The sequence below is a fragment of the Protopterus annectens genome, chromosome 13.part0 (genome assembly GCF_019279795.1).
Source record: "Protopterus annectens isolate FY-2018-M chromosome 13.part0, PAN1.0, whole genome shotgun sequence".
Lineage (NCBI taxonomy): Eukaryota > Metazoa > Chordata > Ceratodontiformes > Protopteridae > Protopterus > Protopterus annectens.
In genome coordinates, this window is record NC_056747.1 from 1,009,215,550 (window position 1) to 1,009,238,396 (window position 22,847).

Below are 22,847 nucleotides of genomic sequence, written 5' to 3' on the forward strand. Positions count from 1 at the left end.
AAACAGAAGACGTTCGAAAGACAGCTATGTATCTCAGAGAACACTACTTATGTGGAATTGACCTCCTTGCCATATAAAGCAAAGTACTTCTCTTAAACTAGTCAAATGAAATCTGGATGAATGGATGGGTACCTACAAACTCATGCCTGGTTTAGCACCCCTGTCTCTCATGGATAGGGGCAACTTTCAAATGTTCTGCTTGTCCCTGGGTTATTCTTTCTTAAAATGTAAGGGCTAAAATCTAACTCCCTATTAAAGTGCTGGCACTCAAAATGCTGATGCTGACAAGCCAATAAAAAGAAAGGACTGAAAACACAGAAGAAGACCAAATTTAGAAAACTGCTTTTCTCTTTTAAACTTCTTTTTCTGTGTGCATGGGGGCTGTACTCTGCTCCCTCAAACGTATATCTACTAACTCTGAGATCTCCATATCTCAGACAAAAGGGAATATTCTGAGAAATGGCATCTGGACTTAGCATATGCAAGTCCAATCTTTCAGTCATTCAGTCTCTGCATTTCAACACTTCAAATGGTTACCCTGAAACCTCTATGGTTAAGCTTACAAAGATCTTCATGATCAATAGCCTAGTTAAGTATTTATGAACCTATGACAGGTATTGGTAATCTATGCTGCAAACCTGCAAGCTGCTGTCAGCATGTATCTCCAAAACCTCAAAAGCAGTTCCATACACCAAAGTAGACTACATGTTAAAACTCCTGCAGTTTATTGCAATATTGGCATAGTATGCAGTCCAGTGAAACAACAATCAAGATACTAAATTAATTATTAGTTAAATCAAAACAGCTAATAACCAAATGAAACTTGCAGTAAATTGATTTAAGGTCTAGTTGCAAACTAATTTCTGTGTCATGGCAGCTAACCACCACTACCGCAACATACAATATAAATATATCTACTGCTTTTACTAATATCTTGTGAACTATTCATTAAAAAATATTATTTGGCAAATATTTTACAGGTGTTGCCTAAGAAATCATTCTAGTTATGCAAGTTAAATTCTACATCCATTCACAACCCCTATTTTCTATTTTTGCACATGGGGTCGGGGTGTCGCTTCACAGTGACAATCATCAACAGCCAAGGTTTACACCACCAGTTGGCTTTACCACTGTATGCATTTTGTAAACCTGTTACAAATTGTTTGAGAATGCTAATGGCATCATCCAGTAATGGTGGGAAAGGGTCCAAGGCCCAGGCCACCTGCTAGGTTAACAAATGTAACATTAAACACACTTTTCACAAATATTTTCTACACATACACGCACACACACACACACACACACACACACACACACACACACACACACACACACACACACACACACATATGCACACAAATTGCTCCTGAGAAGCCAAATCAATGACTATTTTACTGTAAAAATCAGTTACTTTCACCTACAGACTACATCCACACACATACAGACACGCAGACATACACAAACACAAGAATATCCACTTTCAGCTGTCAAGATATCTGATGTTTGATTAATTAAAGTGAAAAAATAATGATCAAACTAAGGTATTTCAACATTTTGCTTTCAGATGTATGCAGTGTGCTTCCCTCACAAGTCATACTGATGATCATTTAGCTTTGATCAAGTAATTGAAATTACCTCTCACAAAGAACCTTCCTTCCCCAACACAGACACCTTTTGACTATGTACAACTATAATGCTTGAATATGATCAGTGATAGAAGTAATGACCACAGTAATGTATTTCAACCTGTTGCTCTCAAAACACACGCATTGTCCCTCCCTAGCAATCACACACACATACACACACACACACACACACACACACACACACACACACACACACACACACACACACACACACACACACACACACGAGTGCATACACACACACACACACACACACACACACACACACACACACACACACACACACACACACACACACCCTAAATTACCAACTCTAAAGTCACAATACTTTGGAGTAAAGACAATATTTGTCTAGTCTCTAAATTTAAAATTGCACATATCTCCAAGGTAGTGTGACATAGGAGTTAGTATCTATAGCATCTGAGGCAAGGAATCAAAGCTCTCAAACAAGGGGTGCAGGGAAGCTTAGCCTCCTTGAAAATGTTATATTTATATATTTTCTACATGTGCCTTATAGAATATGTATAACTACGGCATAATCAAATAAATGCAGTTTCAACCAAATGAAAAGTTGACTAAATAAGGACTTAACCATTTGAATTTGAAATGTTACCAGTCAGCCAAACAAGAGTCAGTGAACTGCCATGAAACCCAATGCACTATTCCATGCAGGAGTGATTACTACAACTCTCACAGTCCTTCCCTCCTCTGTTTGTCAAGGCCCAATGCCTTCCCATCATGTACACGATTTCTGGATTCCTCTTATAAAATAATTATTTTGTCCTTTTCATATGAAACTCTAGCTGCCTCCTGCCCACCACAAAATTGTCTGAATCTGCTATCTGACCTGAGTATGACACCTGACACAAAAATGTCAACTAGGACTGTCATGTGCACCTATCTCTGTGTCACCCCAAAAGCTACTGCCTTTTTATTCCATTCTCCCCAACTGACATACGTTTTAACTGTTATTCATCTCCCGATTTTGGACTTTTACTTCTATAACACCTTGCTGCAAAGTAGAGTACCAGACATCTTGCTAAAAATCAGCTAAGCCACACTCCAATAAGTTTGGTTTATTCTGGTGAACTCCAAATATAAAACTGGATTAAACCAGACTGACACTTTATCTATTGTGTTAAACTGCACTGTTGCAAGATGGTTACTATTCAGGACATGCAAAAGCCTTTCCTGCAAAATCGTCTGTACAATGTGCTCTGGAATGGTAGTAACAGTCACAGGTTCATGACTGTCTTCTTCTCAAACTCAGTTCACCCACTTACTATCAAACACAGAACCCAACAACACTCCAATTTCTAAGCACAGACTATAGAATTTCACAGCCTCCAAGAACTTCTGCCAGGCCTAACACCCAGACACCATACTTGTGCTCTTAAATAACACCTGCAGAAACATATGAAATTACCTTGGGAGTTTAACATATGATTTTTTTTGTACTAAAAGTGCATTCGACCTGCATCACTTAAAACTAATTAAATCAATGTAACTAGCACAACTGATAGTGAGCTCATTAAAACAGATAAATGCTATGAAGTTTAAAGAAAACACCATTTAACACAATGATTCTTCTCTCAAGCAAATGATAACTTTCTACAGTAAACATGAAAACTTATGTAATTGCTTATATTGCACATGTCCCTGCAGCACAGTTTCCACAAGCAGTGATGCCAAGAATGCATCCTACAAGATCAGAAACATTGAAATAACTACTTCATGGTCTTGGCAGTAGTCCACCTGTACAGCAGATGTTTTTCCTGTTATACAGAAGACTTTTTTATTTTATTTTATTTTATTTTACATTTGTTGACCGGGCTAGTCCAGCTGGATAATTTCCATTTTCAGTGGAGGCCTGGGGGAAAAAGGGAAACTAAACAATTAAAAAAAAATTATAATTTAACAGCACATTTTTTTAGTAGTAGAGTATACAGTGAAAAAAAAAACAAAAAAAAAAAAATAAAAAAAGCTATATAGCTATATTATTTTTTTTTTTTTTTTTTTTTTTACAATTTAGTCATTTTGAAATAGCAGGGGGAAGATAGTGATTTTACGTTTCGGAGGTAAGGCTGAAAGCGAAAGAAGTCATTTAGTCTGGATTGGTAGGACAGAGGAGCAGAAGTTGTTAAGATAATAGAAGTTGTTTTTTGAAAGTTGAAAAAGGAGTCTAGTGAAGTAAATGTGGGGGGAGGTTATTCCATATTTTCCCTATGGAGTTTGAAAATAGACAGTTACCTGCTGAATTTGTAATCAATAATAATCATAATTTGTAATCAATAATAATCATAATCTTATGTTCATAAGATCAAAAGGCAAGATGGGGAGGGAAGGGTAGAATTGGGAGGGATATGCTCTTGCTTCCTAGGGAGAAGAGGGATTGATGCATATCTAGCATGGACTGTTCTTTGATTTATTGCACTGATGTAGCAGTCAAAAAGAAATGGTTAAAATCAAAAAGGTAGACATTATGGACATCACTGCACCTCCTATTTATTTTTCCAAGAAATAGGTGGAGGTAATATGTCCCAATTAAAACAGTTGTTTCTTCATTACAGCAAGTGGTTTATGAAACAATTGACATTTGTAGGGGATTTTATTTGATCTTCAATGAAAAACAAACATATAATGAGAGTAATTAAAAAAGTGAGTTGCATTGCAAGCTGCTTTTCCAACAACATAATTATTTCAGAGTTAGTCCTTACCTACTGCTTTCCCACTCTTTACTTTCTTTATCTTTCTCCTGGTTCTGATGATCACCGCTGCTATGATGCTTCCGGACAATGCGCATTCCCCCAGCTTTCACTAAATGAAGAACAATGTATTTTTAAAGATGTGCCATGAATAGGCTGAAAACAAACACATTTCAGTCTCTAAGCAACACTGACATGGTCTTTCTTTGCATGTGAAGAACAAAATACATAAATAAAACACTGATGGAAAATAAATTAACTAAATGGCTTCTGGATGGGGAAGGATGTGGCTAAAACTAGTCAAAAGAGAAAATATAAACAGTGGTTTACATTACTGTTTTTAGTCCTGCATCAGTGCAGCTGAAAACCAAGAGCTGATCCTGTGTCCACAGCCCTCTCTTAGCCAAGGAAAACAAGGCATGACACCATCATTCTATGTATGGGGTTTGGTGGAATTCTCTTTATTACTACATCTCATCTCATCTCAATCTCTTATCATCTCATAAAATAGCATGGGCCAACAGAATGGCTTAGGCACCATTACTGAGTCTGCACCTATTACAAGGTGCCTGCTCTTCATTTCTACAGAATCCATTCCTTCTACACTTTCTCTGGTATCGATCAACAGTGCTGTAGCAGGTTACCCTTCATCTCACTCCCACTAAACACATTTAAAATAAGACTGTCAAAATTGCTCATTCATTCACCTGACTAGCTAGTCCTCTTTCTGTAGCATCCAGTCAGGTAAGTGAACCTAAATTCATGTTGCCAAATGTCACACATGGGCATACTGCATCTACAAGAACAGGCTGGCCTCTCCAAATCCTTTTCAGTGATTTTTGCTTCCAGCCAACTGCTTTTAATAAACTGTACTTTAGGAGAGTACTCCTTATCTGGACTGTATCTCATAGAAATTAGATGCTTCACCACAATTAAAACATAAATTCTGCACAGCAGACTTATACAAATGCCTTTCAAACACCTCATACTGAAAAACGCAAAGCCCAAAAATATTAAAACCAGACGTTAATCAGTAAAGAATAGTAAACATTTTTTTTTTATTTTCTGCGCAATTATGATGCACAGATATTTGTTACTTTCTTTACTGAACTTACTATAGCAAAACCTGGAAAAGATTAAAGAGAGTTTTTTCTTTCTCCAGCATGGCGTCATTTCAAAGTAGGCACATATACATAGGTGGCATGGGGGTACCATACTGTGGGTTGCAGAGGGGCTTGCCTATTCACAAAAATTATATATATTTTGTTTGGTATTTCTTGGTTTATAATTACACTTTTGTGAAGAATGTAAAATTTTCTTTTGTGTGCTCAACCTTTAATTTTTAAGACGCTTTCAGCAAGGTTCTGTCCAATTCTAAAAATAATAAAACACTAAAAATCAGAAATCAAGTCAAACTGAAAGAAGTACTAGCATAAATACAACCAAATGTGTACTGAAAAAAGTCTTCTAGAGCAAAGCCATCTAGGTAAAAATGGATTGGGTCATTTGATAAAACTCAGTTTGTTGAACATGTTTCAATAAAGTAAGTGAAATGTAGCTATGACCTTAGGAAGGTTACATTTAGTTGGGGGATGCAGAAAGTATTTGCGCATGGTGGAAGGTGAGTTCCTACCAACTCAGAATGTTCTGAGCTGTAAATTCATTCCATGTGCAGTTATCCACTTTACCCAAAAAAGAGCTGCAGGGCAGTTGAAGCCTATCCCAGTATTCAAGTGGGTGCAAAGCATTGAAACTAATCTTAGAAGGAACATCAATACACTGTAAGATACTCAAACGCACATTCAGGCACACACACAAACACTTCCCCAGGTTTTTGGCAAACCAAGTTTCTGTCACTTATGGATTCATATTTCACATTCTTATATCCAGTTAAACTAGGAATACCACAGATGTAAAGTCATGTATGCAAATCAGCAGCAACAAGCTACATTGGTTTACACATCCCTTCAAGTAGCAACCGCTCCCTCCAGAGATATACAGAAAGTGCTGAGTACACTGTGAATTTTACTGTCAACTAAACAAAGCAAAATTACAACTCAACAAGAAATTTAAAAGAATATAGCTAATTTAATTTATGGAATACAAGTATGTGAACACTTTTAACACAAATATGATAAATAGCTCTAAACAGCACTAGTGACTTTTCATAGGTTATATGGCAATGGGAACACACAGAAGGGCTATACTTCTGAAATGAGGAAATCTAGAATAGACGTTAGCTTAGAAGAGCATTACTTGTGGTTCCTTTAATAAAGTGATCTACAAAGGAGCACTTAGGGTAGATCCAAGAACTGATAAAAGAAAAGCTTAAAGTATGAGACATGAAAAAAGTAACGTTACCATTAACCCCAAACCTTGAAAAAACAAGAGGGAGATATTGGGCAGGCTGGCACTTCAGTGTTACAAAGGCTGCTAATAAACAAGCCCCCACCATCTTATTTTTCCATGTTGTTCTCTATTATTATTGCAGTGCTGTAGCATGATACTTCCTTTGACCATGTAAGAGATCACTGACCAATCCCCCTAGGATCTCCATTTCATACTCCATACTCCACTTTTTTTGTATGACTTAACTCCTTTTCCAAAATTATTTCCTGTCGCTCCCTCTTTACACTACATATTTTGCTGATAAACTCTTCTTCCAACTTTCTACTGTGGCTCTAATCTACACCAAATTAAAATGGTTAGTTAATGTGCTTTATCTCCTCTCTGTTAACTCATTTATATGTATATATCTGCCACATAATTCTGGCATAATGATATTCATGATCCACTTGAACTGAAAGTTAATATAACATTTTAAAATAAAACAGCTTCTTTACAGGCCCTTTAAGTCCATTTTCATCATTGTTTCTTACCAAGTGTCATTTACCTGCAGCTATGTTTCCTTAGACCTTTTTTCCACAGGTGTCTAGCCCTTTTTCTCATCAGATCTTCTGTTCTTTTATATTCTTCACCTAGTTTTCCTAACCAGTGATGTGATTTACTTTTCTCCATTTGAAGCATGGACTTTTGCCCATTTCTATTACTGTTTCATTTCTTGTCTAGTTCATTGGTCTAAAACTGGTATGTCTGTATTTCACAAGTGGTAATTCAATCACTCCATCCTTTCACAATTCAATATCCCAAATTAGCTTGTTATACATACTTTGTTTATCCCTGAACAACAGTGTATTGTTTTGTTTGGTTCCCCCCACTAAAATCCACATTGGGTATGCTTCTTCTTCACCTAATCCTGGAATACTCTGAATATGGCACTCACTTCTGTCTTGGATTTATTACTGGAGCCTGGCACCTGTCATGTCTCTTCTGTCCAATTCAATATTGCATTTGCCCTTTCAACCACACTATAATCAGGTCTTCCTTCTCAATTTACTTAAAAGCCCTACTTCCTTCTCATTCTAAAGTTCCCGATTGTCCTCAGTTTTTCTAAAGACAATTAAGAATGCTGAACTGTCTGAATTTGCCCGATGTAAAAACTGTGCATGCATATGTACTAGACATTTTGTGATGTAAACTTATCCTTGAGCAACAGTACATACAAAGAATACTTTCCCATGCAAACAGTATTACAGGAAATACATTTAAGGTGAAGTCAACTTAAATAATTGTGATTGAATTACTCTGTTAGTAAAAGGCAAATGGAACCTTGGACAGATTTCAGGTTTGGAGAACGTTAATTGGGGTTCGGTTAATAAAGTGATCCACAGTGGAACACTTGGTAGGTCCAAGAGCTAATAAAAAAATGCTTAAGGTGCAAGGAATGAAAAAAGTCAATTAGTCATTTATTCTTGTAGTCCATTAACCCCAATCCTGAAAAACAAAAGAACAGACATTGTTAAATTAAATTTTAGCTCTTACTATATGACTTACAAAAGACAGAAATCTAAATGTTCTCAACATCGCTTAGCAGTTCCTTGACAGATTCTAACTGGTGAGCAACAATTACACTACCAAAATAAATTATTTACACTGAAATCATAGCATGGTCCAATTTTCTTAATAACTGCTATCCTTCTTTGTCTTAGGACCCTTTCCCTCCTGCTCTATTGTGACAGACTTCCCCTCCCCTCAAATCTTATAGTCTTCATTTAACTCAATACTATCTTATTTTTCACCTTGTACATTGCTCGTGCCATCCTCAAGGCATCCCTTACTAATCCCCTTAGATGTCCCCTTGATTCCCCTTTTATATCCAACAGTTCATACAGTAGCCAATCTGATTCACTTCCCTTCACCCTTATCTTCTGAGTTTCTCTCAGGTTTAGCCTGAATGGGAGCAAAGTGTTCCACTTCCTCTCTCACATTTTCCCCTTAATACCTATATTAATTGATCTCTTCTGTCTTAACATTTGGACCAGCTGTGTCTCCGAACCAACTTTGAGGTTGGCCCCCATCTTTTAGTTATTTCTAAGTCCTGTTGTGCACTAGTAAGTCTACCTTTTATTCTCGATAATTTTGAGTATCCCTTCACAGTGTTATCTGTGTTGAGCTCAGACAAGCTTAATTATTTTTCTTATCCCTCTCTTGTAAAAGCCTATTCAAAGAGTTATAGTCTAAACTTAATCTGTCACCCACTCTACATACATTTGTACCTTTATTTCCAAATCCTTGTGTGAAGGTTGAATCTGGCAATGGAGTTGGGCTAAATCCCATCAATGTCAACCGGATGTGATGGATTAGTCTCTCTTACCAATATGTGACAGCTTGTCCCACCACTATCAACCAATATACCACTAGGATATATAAGGAATAGGGGCGATGATCCTTGGATCTGAGACACTGTCCCAAATATATCTTATGGCTACCAGAGGGAAGGTCTCTCCAGTCAAAACACTGGAACCAAACAAGTCAAAAAAATGCGCACAAATTTAATTCTATAACCAATTCATAAGATGAAAACTGACACAAAGAGCATAATGGGAATATGCACTACCACCCCAGGTATGGGCGTCCAACATCCACATCCAAGCTATGACTATACACTGACCACTTACAGAGTTGTACTTCTGATCTAGCATCTCAGGTCTGTTCCTCACCAGGCTCTCTGTGAACCACAGTGTCTTCCAGTGCCCCTTATCCATGATAACTGTCCTTCAGGCAACTTATTATTTATATAAACACACACACACTCACACACACACACACACACACACACACACACACACACACACAGACACACAGACACACACACAAGAACTCTGAGGGGAAGGCTGGCTGGCCATTAAAAGGAAAAAGACCTGACATATCAGCTCATAGGTTCATAGCTGAATACTAGGCTAATGACCACCGGGGTCTTCATAAGCCTAGCCATGCAATCCAAATGTAATCCACAAGTTACTGTGCCTAAAAGGTTATTTTGAGAGATGCATGTTAATAAGGGGCTAATTTAATAGCTGCCTCTGTCCATCAGAAACGTAGGTGTCAGATCAGGGGCGAATTTCTGATTTTTCATCCACTGGTCCAGGTTGCACTTGAATAAGGTTAAGGATGTGCTTAGCTTCACATGGATGGGAAGCCTATTCCAAAGAATGGAGATACACACCTGTCCCTCCAATTTGTCCTAGTAAACTTGAAAGCAACGTTTAAATCCTTAGATATAGTTGTTCTGGTACTGTTCGCATTGTGGATATGCAAAAGTTCCATCAGAGCAGGATCCAAGGATAAACCGCCTCGCAGCAGTCTGTAGGAAACAAAGTACAGAGATAGGGCTTTGATGTGATCTGCATAAGACATTGTGTTTGCACTCTGTATTCTTTTTGTGAGGAACCTCTGTAGACATTCCAATTGCTGCGTGTGCCTGGTCAGGTCCATACAGAAAAGGTGTTATACTCAATGATGGGTCTGATGATGGCAGAGTACAATTTCGCATTAACTTCCCTGGACCTAGATGTCATGCCCTTATTTATAAGTTGAGTGACATAGAATTACTTTTTACAACCTTAGACACGTTGGTAGAGAGCCAGGTTACTATCTACATGAGTCACCAAATCCCTGACTACTGTGTCTACTTTTAGGGTTGCTTTATTAATGAGGTATTTACCCTGGGTGGCTAATTTCCCAAGAGGTTCTATTTATGTATTTCTTGGCATTGAATTTTAAGCTGTAGCTTTGGTATCAGTCATTTGTCTGTGTTAGACCTTCCTATAAGATGTTAGCATCTTGAAGGGTTTTTATGACTGCTCCTAGATAGTAATCATCCGAAAACTCAGTAAGCCAGATGCCCCTGACATTGGTCATGACTTCCAGAAAATTGATGCCAAAGAGAAGTGGTCCCAACATAGAGCCCGGGGGCACTCCACTGGTGACTGGCCTCTTTGTGGAGGTGGTCTCTCCAATCCAAACTTCCTGGGTCCTGTTTGTGAGTCAGCTGGTGATCCAGCAAGTTACATAGGGGTTTATGCCTAATTCTAAGTTTTACAATACCCAAGTGGGGAATTGTATCAAATGCTTTAGCTAGGTCAAGGTAAGCAGTATGCACCATTCTGCCATCATCCATTGCCCTAGTGACCTTCTCAAAAAAAGTCCACCAGATCCAGTAGGCATGACCTGGCTTTGATGAAACCAGACTGGGTTGGGTCCAGTGTCTGAAGGTTTCCTAGTCATTGTTAATCATTTCCATTATAATTCTTTCCATGGCTTTGCATATGGGACTAGTCAAACTAACGGGTCTGCAGTTCCCGGGATTCACTGATGGTCCACCCTTGTGCAGAGGGATGACCACTGCAGTCTTTCATTTGCGTGGCATGAAGCATGTGTGGAGGCTATGGTTGAATAGTGGCAACAGTGGCCCTGACAGGTCATATTTCAGGCAATTTAGGAGCCATAGTGGGATACTTTCGGGGCCCACTGAAGCTGTATTCTTGGCCTTACAGAGTGCATCGTAGACCTCCTCCCTACTGACAGTTGAACGGATTATGTTAGATGGTATTCCTCAAGGAAAGATGGGGGTGAGAAGGTGCTAAAGATAGAGTTAAACATGTCAGCCAAAAATTTGCTATATCTCCCACTTCTGTGAATGTGGCTCCATTTACCAACAGTTTGGCACACTGTTGCATACTGCCTCTGAGAGTTCGGACACAGCTATAGAAGGCCTTATGATTGTCCTTGGCCCGGGATGATATTTTACCTCACAATTTGCTTTGTTGAACTTAATACTCTTAGTTGTCTATTAAACTTGCTGAAAGAGTTTTATCTTTTTTTGGTGTTACACTTCCTAATTTTAGCTATGACTATTCCCTTTTGTTGTACAACCAGTTTAATTTTGGATTCCACCAGAGTGGTGTATTCTTTGAGTTAGTTTTGGGCTTACTCTGGATAGGTGCAGCAGCCTCTATGCAATCAATGACATGCCTGTACAGAGATTTTGTGAATAGTTCTTATCTGGCTGCTGTTACCTGGGGCTTGAAATTTTAACTGGTTATCTGTTAATAAAAGGTAGTTTGCCTTGAAGTAATTTCTAGCTGTTGCAGAGTTTACTGGGAATACAGAATTGATTCTTATTTTGAAAAAGACTGCTTTGTGGTCTGAGCTTTCCAGAAAGGATATGACAAGGGAGGGGGATGCAACATTCTCCCTTAATTGTGAGTACCAGGTCCAATATGTTGTTTGCACCTCTAGTAGGTGTATGCACTAACTGGTTCAGGCTGTTTGTGTTTACAAAGTCTAGAAATATCTGCCCCTGCAAATATGGGGTCATGTAGGATTCCCAGTTTATAGAAAGATAATTGAAGTCCCCTGTGATTGTGGTATTTAGTTGAAATGTGAGTGTCTCCAATAGGTCTACATATGATCTATGGGTTTCATGAAACATAGATGGTGACCTATAGCTTGTGATGACATTGTACGGGACTTTGTCCATGGTAATCTGGATGTGGAGGAACTCTAGTGTGTCATCCTGCTTAACCAGTCTAGAGGTATGCTTGTTATTGGTGTAGATGGACATACTTCCACCTTTAGTCCCTGTCTGCGCAGATGTTGGTCTAAATGTGTGGAAGACACTTACGTTTTGCACTGCCAGGGTACTCTCTGTGACTTTAAACCATGTCTTGGTTACTGCAGAGATGTAAGCATTCTCCAAGGTAAGGACAGCTTGGAGGAATTGCAGCTTCTTGTTTAGACTCCTGGAATTGAGCAATAACACCTTTACATTTTCTTGAGTAGCTTTTGCTATGATAGAAATTTTGTCACTTTGGTATTGTCTAAAAATGCTCTGTGAGGAAGGACAATGTTTTATCCAGTATTAGAAATCCAAGAACGTATAAGGTGCAGACTATCCTTGGCAAAGAAATGTGGTTTGTTAACCATGTTCTCCCATGCAGATAAATACTGTATTCCCCTAGAATGACACCAAAAACTAAGTGAATTATTAAAGTCAATCATCTTATGTTTATACTGTGGCATTATCCTTGGTGAAGGTAGAATACTGCTCAATGCTAGGCACACACCAGCCTGTGACACGTAGTCTGACAGCTCCATAATGTCTCTCTTCGAATAGTCTAGGGAGGTATGTCTCAGATCATTTACATCTACACAGACTATGACTGAACCACACTGGTACCTGCGGTGCAATGACTTGAGTGTATGTGTAACTTAGTGGATCCTGGCCTCTGATAGGCAAATGACCATTATTTTTTTTTCAGCCTAGTGAATGTGGTATCAGTATGCATACAATGGAGTCTTCAATGACTAGAGTCCTGGGTAGTGTAGTGACTTGCCTTATGGGTTTGGTACTTGAGACTCCACTGGATGTGGCTGTAAGTACAGCATTATGTGTTGTTTCTGTTGAATGCTTTTGAGTCTGCAGAGTATAGTTTTTGCAGTTGGAACATCTGGGAGGTCTTTGGGGTATGGGAAGACTGCATTTAAGTGCCTCAGAACAAGTAGGTCGAAGTGTGGGGTGCATACTATGTGTGGTGTGTGTTTCTGACAACCACATTGTTATTATAAGTTTGTACACAAGAGTTCTGCCTCATAAGGCATTGTGTTTATACATCTCTCACATTATGTATTTGTCTCTTAGAGGATTAAATAGTTGAAAGGGAACATTAGACAATTGTTAAATTGTCTCAATATACCCATATCCAACAAACTTGCTGCAGAGAAACTTGGAATGAGCATATCCATGATGCCTGGTCCTTTACTGTGTGAGCTACATGGGTGTGATGCACAATGGGTTAATAGAGAGATGACTAAAAGTGTTTCTGAGACTAGAGACTAGACTGGGAATATAATACTATATTTAAGGGCGGTGTTTCTCAGCATGCAAGCTAGTTGATCTATGCTACTCAATGCACAAAGCTCTACATTGATCGAGCTACTGGTACAGTTTCAAAGGTGGCTTTACAGGGGACAGGGGCCACAAATGCTAACCTCAACATAGTTTTAGGTGCCAATGGTATCTGCCAGCACTTATTAGTTAAGTCAATGGTTGTTAGATACTTACCCCACCAAGCTGCTTTAAAGCTTTGTCTGTCCTGGGCATAGGATTAGCATTTGAATCTGTGGGATTGTTCATGTTTCTTTAGTCTACAAAGAATCTGGTGCTGCCAGCTTTCTTTGGCAACAGTACCACTGGTGAGGCTTAGGGATTGCTGGAATCCTGGACTACCTGGAGTTCTAACATGTCCTGTGGCATACCTCTCAACTGTACAGATTTTGGTCTCATATGTTTGGTCTGGTTTTCATAGAATTGCGATTTTCTGGCAAATTAGTGGTAAATCATTAACGATAGAAGTTTGAAAATAATGACAGACATTTGAGCTTCAGACTTCATATACTTCAGATAATTCATGCCAATGCAGAACCTGTTGTTCTATCAACTTTCTAAATTTGTAAGAGCAATAATTAAACGTTTCCCTATTGTTGGACATTTGTCCCACTTTTATTTATGGCTTTGTCCAGATTTCTTCCTCTAAGAGTTTGACAGGTGTGCCCTGCAGTTCTCGCTCTGGGTATGCCTAACTCTTTTAGGCACCCTGTAAGAGACTTATATGATAAACCACTGGGGTCCTGTGTCTACATGGTACTCCACCAGGCAGATATACTCTGGCTTACCAGTAAACATATCCCCATATTCCTGTAATACTGCTCAGATTTCGTGAACCTCAGTAGGAGACAAATGCTGAAAAAGGACTACCCCATTCACTGAAATGTCAGATCAAGCCTCACCAAGATGAGGAGATCTACTACCAGGTCCCCATCCAGTTCTTCCTGCAAGCTGCTGCAGATAATGAGAAATAACAATTGTGTAAGAACTTACAATAATATACACTGGATCTCTATTGCCCTTCTTTCTTTGGTACTAGAAAAAGTCTGGCGTAAAAGCCCTTTCCAACAAATTCCTGGGGTACTGTTTCTGTTCTGCCTTGTGCCTGCAATTCTCACACGATGGGTGGAAGCAGGTGCACCTGGTTGTGGGAAGGGGTGACATGCCATTCAGAGGAGGAATTTCCATATAGGACATGGAGTACCTCTTTTTTACAACTGAAAGCACCCACTGGTCTCTGGCAGTCTTTAACCAGGTAAAGACTGACAGGGTGAGCCTTTCTGAGAGTGGAAGGGCCTGGGTAGGGAGTAGTGTGGGTGTGAGACTTTGAAGACAACAGAGTCTTGTCTCCAAAGGGAGGCCTCCCAGAAGAGGAATCTTTCTGTGGTTTCTCTGGTATGACTTTCTGGGAGCCTTCCTGTTTTTTCTGGCTGTGCCTAGGATCTTTTCTAACACAGAGTTGGGTTTTGTTGGGAAATTCCTCTGATACCTCGGTAGAGAGGTTAGCAGCTCTCTGCAGTCCTTTATGGTGTTCCCTGTTCTTGGAAGACTTGGAAGAGATTGTCTGCCTGTGATCCAAACAGGAGGTTTCTGACTAAAGGGGAAATCTATAATTTTAGCTTTCATGTTTTCAGGTATGGGTTGATTGTGCAAACTTGCATGCCTGTGGAAACAGTGGCAGCTGCTCTTGACGAGGCCTCTGCAGAATCTTAACTACATTTAATGCTGTGTCTGGCTGTATAACCTGATTAAGTAAAGACAACATTTTTTGTTTCGAATCAATCCCTTTTGGGTCAGCCACTACTTTGCTTAAGGAACTGAGGATAGCTATCAAATACCCGCTCATTTGGATTTGGTAATTTGCAGTCCTGAATGCCAAAGTAGAGGAGGTATAATTTTTTTTAACCCAACTATCCATATCTCTACTGACCCTGTTTGAAGACAGGGCATTGGCATTAGGTAGTAGCTTAGAAGGTTTATCAGAAGAAAGAAATACTGCAGAGGGGACTGGCACATTTTTTTTACACAAGAATCGAAAATCAACAGGGACTTTAAACACCTGCCTGGTCTTTTTGGGGCAGGAGGCTGTGAGACAGTGACAGTAGAGGTGGCCTGAATGGCATCCAAGAAAGCCTCAAGAAAAGTGAGAACTGAAGAAGGGGCATGAGTGCCCATTTCCAATGGTTGTAGTATATTTTCTGAACCTCTGTAATCTGCCTAGACTCCCACTCAGAATGTTTTATAATGTTTAATATAGTCTCTCCAAAAGAAGTTTCTTCCACAGGGAAAGTCATGAGAAAAGGAGTCTTTAGCTTTTGAACGGAGCTATTCAGGGGAGTGGATTTAAAATGAATATGCCAGGGAATGATCTGAATCAGAGCTCTCCTCATCTTCAGAAGGTGATGAATCCACATCAACTTTTTGAGGGTAGTGGTGAGGACCTGGGAAGAAAAGGATGGTGGCTTCAGAGCCATATTGGCCTTGAGAAAAGTCTGCCCATTCCTTCTCCTTAGAAGGAAGAGAAGAAGTTATACATTTAGTTTTTTTGCATTTCTTCTTAGTGTGACATCCACCTGAACTAGGTGTGGTGGCTCAGATCCCTGATGCATCTCAATAGGTTTACCTGGGATCTCCTCCCTAATTAGCATCTGAGGTATGCCCTCTGGATCCTCCAAGATAATGATACCTAATTCAGCTTTATCCACAGGTTCCTCAGTCATAAGAGTCTCTGGCGTCATACCAGCCTCCAACAGGGTCTTGGTAAAGGGTATCTGAGAAGGAACTGGATGTATTGTAGGTTCTGAAACATCAGCAGATACATGGGAGTCAGAAAGAGTTGACTGAGTTTCTGATCTACGTCTTTTAAGTTTCTTCTTAAGTGGCAGTGGTACTCCTGGGGAAGCAGAATCTGCCATCTTGTAGTGGTCCAAACATTTAAGACATAAAAGTATCAAATGAGGACAAACAGGATCACAATGTCTTAAGTAAAAATAAGTGGAAAATGGAATAGGCCTTATAGTCATGTTCCACTCAATCAGAAAGGACACTGGGTATGCAAGTCTTTGTAAGGAATTTGCCTACCGTTCTAGCACTTACTTCTCCTAGCTAACATCTAAAACAGGTAAGCAAAAACTTTACAAAGGCAAAGGAAGGTTCCCCAATGGGATACTTATCTGTTTACTCGAAGTAACAATTCCAAAGACCAAATGACAAACAGTCCAATGGATATGCGACCTACATTCAGGCTGGTGGCGAGATAGTCTGAGGAATTATACTAATATGTCCACCCATATATCCCTATGCTTACAAGTTAAATTCACACATCAGATGTACGATCATGGGAAAGTAAAGCTTTGGTAACCCAGCTGGACAACAGCGGTAATAATCCATTCTTTATGAATACTGCAACAGTGACTTAAATCAGGATATCCATGACCTCTCCGTCATAATAAGAAGTTATGTCTTACCATAATGTCCCATCTGTGTTGTAGATCTTCATTCATTCCTTACTAATAGGACTTCAGTTCCAAGCTCGGAACCAACATGGCCAATATACAAGCTCATGCCAGCCAAAAACTCTTGAGCTAGGTCCTACCCATAGTGCCCCTCTTCTCCAGATCGAGTTTTCCCGCTTGGCATAGAAACAATAGAGACACGGAGTGCAAATCTGTGCATCTGTGTGTTATCTGTGCAAATACCTTATCCGGCCGATAGGACCAAAGGATCCCCAGGAGTCTTTAGGCAGGGGGAAGGAGGGCGGGACGTAAAGAATGAATGAATGAAGATCTACAACACAGATGGAACAGTATGGTAAGACATAACTTCTTTATCTGATGTTGTAAATCTTCATTCATTCCTTACTGATAGGACCGAATCCCCAGCTACATTTGACCTGGGTGGCCCTATGGAAGGATATTCCTGAGCACCCTTGAGTCAAAGAATGCTCTTCCCCTGGAGGCCATATCCAATTTGTAATGCATGACAAAGGTATGGAGGGTTGCCCAAGTGGGCACTGCGCAGATGTCATCCATAGAAGCTCTGGAATGAAATGCCACTGAAGTGGACACTGACCTGGTGGAATGACCCTTGACTCTAGAAGGCAAAGTTAATTTTTTTCTGTTGATAGTTAAAGGTAATGTAATATCTTAACCATTTTGACAAGGTGACTTTAGAAACAGCTTTGCCCAATCTGGAGCCTGAAAAAGCTATGAACAGCTGGTCCATCTTTCTGAAGGATTTAGTTCTGTCTATGTAAAAATGTAGCTGCCTATGTACATCCAGCATGCCCAACTGGTATTCACCTTTGTTAGAGAATTTAGGGAACAGGACTGGTAAATTAATGGACTGGTTGAGACTTGAATTTGACATAACCTTGGGTAAAAAGGAAGGATTAGTTCAAAGTGATACTCTTTCCCTGTGGAAGATCAAATAAGGACGGTTAATGCTCAAAGCCTGCAATTCTGATACCCTCCTGGCTGAGGTGATGGCTACCAGGAATAGCGTTTTCCAGGATAAAAACTTTGTGTGACATGTGGCAGAAGATTCAAAGGGTGAACAGGTTAGAGTTTGTAGGACCAAAGTCAAATTCCATGGTTCAGTTGGGGTTTTAATAGGTGGTCTGAGGTGTATAACCCCTTTCATAAAAGTTTTGCAAAGACAGTGGGACATTAGTGAAGAGTCGTTAGAAACATTATGAAAACTGGCCATAGCTGCTAGGTGCACTATGATAGTAGAGGCTGAGGCTCCTGCATGGAGAAGGGCCAACAGGTATTCCAAAACTTTAAGGACCGGCATTGAGAAAGGGTCTAGTCCTTGTTCTTTAGCCCAAACAACAAACCTGACCCATTTGCTGTGGTAGAGTTTCCTAGTGGAGGGCTTATGGGAAGCCAGAAGAATCTTTCGGACTGGGGAAGATAGGTTCATTTGCCTGACAATCAGCAGAAGTGGAGATACCAAGCCGTCAGCTTGAGACTGTGAAGGTTGGGATAGACCAGCCCCTGCGGGTGAGATAGGAGTCCTGGAGTTGGGTCCAGGGTCCCCAGGTGGTGAACCAAATGAGGCCATAGGAAGGGGAACCAAACTTGTCAGGGCCAATAGGGGGCACTGAGGATAACCTTGCTTCTCAGCTGTTGCACTTTCTTCAAGAAATGTGGAATGAGGGGAATAGGGGGAAAGGCATACAGAGACCCAGGGGCCAATTGTGAATCAGAGCATCTCTCGGTGACTCCCCCAGGGGGGATCAGGGTGAAGAAGCTGCTGCAGTTGTGGTTCAAGGGGGAAGCAAAGAGGTCGCAGTAAGGCCGGCCCCAATGACGAAAAATTTGAATCGCTACTATGGGGTTGAGAGACCACTCATGAGGCATCAGAATGTTCTTGCTCAGTTTGTCTGCAATCAGACTGGAATTCCTAGGAATGTGCGTTGCTAGTAGAAAGCGGTTGGAAGCTATCACCAACTGCCACACTCTTAGGGCTTCCTGGCGTAAGAGATAGGATCTGGTTCCTTCTTGCTTGCTGATGTACCAGACTACTGACATATTGTCTGACTGGATAGCAATTGACCCAGACGGAAGGGTTGTTTGGAATGCTTGCAACGCTAAGAGCACCACCATCAGTTCTAGGACATTGATATGCAGTTTGGCCTCTAAGGGGGACCAAATGCCTTGGGCGAGCTTTCCTTGACAATGCCCCACCCCCACCCTATCAGGGAAGCGTCCGTGCTCACTGTGGCTTTGGGTTGGGGGGGGGGGTCGATATCAACATCCACCAACTCAGATCCTGTTTGCATCTGTTTGTAATGCAGCTCAGGTAAGACATTGGTTGTGCTAGAAGAGACCATTGAGATGATAGGAGCCATTGGAGTAGCCTCATATGAAACTTTGCTATTGGGACCAGTGAGACTGTAGCCACCATGGATCCCAACAGTTGTAGGACCTGTCGAGCTGGGACAATATTTCGAGAAATGTTATCTTATGTTGAGATCTTAGTTTTAGAAGCCTGTGGAAAGGTAATGCAACTCAGCAGGTAGTTGTGTCGAACTTTGCCCCAATGAACTCTAAGCTCCAAGTCGAAACTAGCTTCGATTTGTCTATGTTTACAGAGATTCTTAGGTTTTCTGCCAGATTTCGAGTGTACAACATGGCTTAAAGCAGTAGACTCCTGTTTGAGGTGGTTTGGAGCCAATCGTTTAGGTACAGAAAAATGTGGAATCCTTGTAGTCTCAGGTGAGCTACTACTATTGCCATGCATTTGGTGAACACTCTGCGGGTTGTGGAGAGACCAAAGGGCAGTACTCAAAATCGGTAATGATTGGCTCCCAGTCGGAAGCGGAGGCATCTTCTGGATCATTTGCCCATTTTTATGTGGTAATATGCATCCTGAAGATCTGCAGAATACATCCAGTCGTTCTTCTCCAGAAATGGAAGAATGGACTGAACCATGACCATCTGAAATTTTGCTCGTCTGACAAACTTGTTCAGTACATTGAGATCCAAAATTGGTCTCCAGTCCCCTGTTTTTTGGCACTAAAAAGAACCTTGAGTAAAATCCGGATCCTATTTGGTCTGGTGGGAATAACTGGATGACTCTTTTTCTTAGCAGCTTTTAAACTTCTAGTGCTGCTGCATTCCTCTGACTGGGTGGGATACTGGGGATTCACCTTAGTGACTTGGGGTAAAGGTCAAAGGGAATAATGTAACCTCTGGTCATTATTCTCTGTACCAAGAGTCCGATGTTACCGATTGCCAGGCCAAGTGGTGCAGAGAAAAACATCCCTTGACTGCTTCCAGAGGAAAGCAATCAGGCCGCTCTTCAGGAGCACTGATAGGGCTGACCAGAGAAGGAATCTCTGGAGTCCTGTTTCCACAGGCCCCCTCTGCCACAAAAGGGGCATCACCCAGATGAGTTCCCCCATCTGTCCTGGGGGATTGCTCGCCACGCGTTTCACAGAAAGGTCCTTATGATTTCTTGGACCACATTTTCCCACTCCTCTGAATTCTGGAGTAGGATCATTGAGGGGTTGAAAAACGTATGCCCAGGGCAGACAGGGTCTTTCCATTTTTCTTACACCTGGCTAACGTGTCCTTAACTTTTGGGCCAGACAAGGAGGATTCATCAACAGGAGCGTTGACAAAGGAGGACTTGAAGGGGTTCATTCAGTCCCTTACCCAAAATGTTTTTAAATTAGTATAAAAATGGTTCTTACAGCGCTGTCTCCTCCTTAACCCCAAAAAGACTAAACTATAGCTCTTTACTCCCACACAAAAGTCCACCCCTGTTGACTTCATTATCAAATCTAATAATGGCACAGTCATATCTCCTGACACTACCACCAAACTCTTAGGAGTAACTATAGATCACAACCTTAACTATGATACACATATCAACACCACAATAAAGTCAATCAACAGAAAATTGGGCTCTCTCTATGAATTTAAACTCTTTCTTACCCCCATAGCTAGAACTACTACTACCCACACCCACCTTATCTCTACTCTCTTCTGTGCCTCTCCTATATACACTAATTTATCTAAAAGTAACCTCAACAAGCTGGCAACCTCCTACAATAACATTGCCAGATTTGCTACTGGCTCCCTTTTAGAACCCACCACTGCCATAATATGAAACAACTGGGTTGGCTGGAGCTGCATAATCAAATTCTATTCCACCAACTTATTATTGCCCATAAGACCCTTTATCATCCTTGCAAGACACCAATACTCACTAGTCTAATCACCCCATATAGAAATCTTACACACCTATGCTCAGCAAATAAACTACTGGTATCTAGACAAAAACCCAACAATAAAGCAGGGGATTCCCTTTTCTCTAACACTGTGGGAAAAACCAGGAACCTACTTCCTAGTGAACTCACATCTCTTTCTTCCCCTCCAATATTCAAAAAGTAACTCAAAATATACCTTAAAACCCACTGGCTATGTCCTTGTACCAACCCTGACTGACATCCCTGCTCCTGTTATCCCACAGTCTAGCATTAAATACTGCTCACCTTATAGCTACTTTTAAGACCATTACCTCCTTCCCCTCTGTTAATCTGCTCATATAGTTATCCTGAGACTTTACAAAACTCATTCTTCACAGAGACTATTATAGATAAGGATAACTGTACCCATGAAGGCCTTTACAAATGTGTCACTGCTTTATAGATGGGTCCCTGCCATTAAATGTGTCCTTGCCTTGTAAATAAATATGTGACACTTACACAACTCTTTTCAAATGTCTTACACCCTTCTAAATGCTTTCTTTCTTCTACTAGTGTTTGGTCAAAAAAAAAAAGAACTTTTATTTGGTTTGTAATCTATCATAATTACTATGTTACCTATCATAATTACTATGTTACCTTGTATACAATTATTATGTCTGACAAGTGAACTGTATCTGTAGTTGCAATATTCTGCTTTGCTTTATGTGGAAATTTTCTCCCCGGAACTCTACTGAAAATGGACATAAATCCAGTTAGACTAGCCCGGTCAACAATGTAAAATAAATAAAATAAATAAGTCACATAGTCATATCCAGGCGTGACGTCTCATGACAATGCCTGAAACAGCTGCTCTGGTTGCTCCCTCGGTTGTGTGAACTATCAACCGCACGGAGGAGTTGGAGATGGACGCTAGGGTGGCAAGCTGAGAGGTGACTTTGTCTCGCACCTCTTCAGGTAGTACCTCTGTCAAAGTACCTCAAAGTTCTGTAATCAGGTCCCTTTGGAGATATGTAAAATGTGCCATATGTATGACGAAGGTCGCTGAAGTGTAAGTCCACTTCTCTAGTCTGTCTATCGTCCAGGACTCCCTGTTAGGAGGATGGACAGTCGAACTTTCTTCTGCTAGTTCCTTTTTAGTGGGCGCCACCACAACCATAGATTCTATTGCCAATTCTCTGGACCAGTGTGGGTGGTCTTCTGGTGGGGACAGAGTTTTATCAGGCCTCCAGAAAATCGGCTCAATGTTGTCAGGGGTCTTCCAGGCCCACTGTACAATGAGTTTAATCAACTTATTTGCAGGGAGGTCACCCAGAAAGTAGACGGTCGAGCCCGGAAGGTTTGTAAGAATACAGATTCCTCAGAAGAAGGGTTGATGGGCTTCCAGTCGCCCCTCTGTTTCAGGATCTCCAGTATGTCTCTGAATGAGACATCTTCATGGAGTAACCATGGGGGACCCTTCTCCCTCATCAAAATCCGTATTTTCAGGG

The 22,847-nt window shown here is 40.6% G+C and overlaps 1 protein-coding gene across 1 annotated transcript in view; it reads right to left on the reverse strand.

The window, feature by feature from the left end:
- Nucleotides 1–22,847, reverse strand: part of LOC122788080 (death-associated protein 1-like) — a 614,327-nt gene that overhangs the window by 554,833 nt on the left and 36,647 nt on the right. Inside the window, exon 2 of the mRNA XM_044055007.1 lies at nt 4,364–4,463. Coding sequence (XP_043910942.1) covers nt 4,364–4,463 — 100 coding nt within the window. The remainder of the gene's footprint in view (nt 1–4,363; nt 4,464–22,847) is intronic.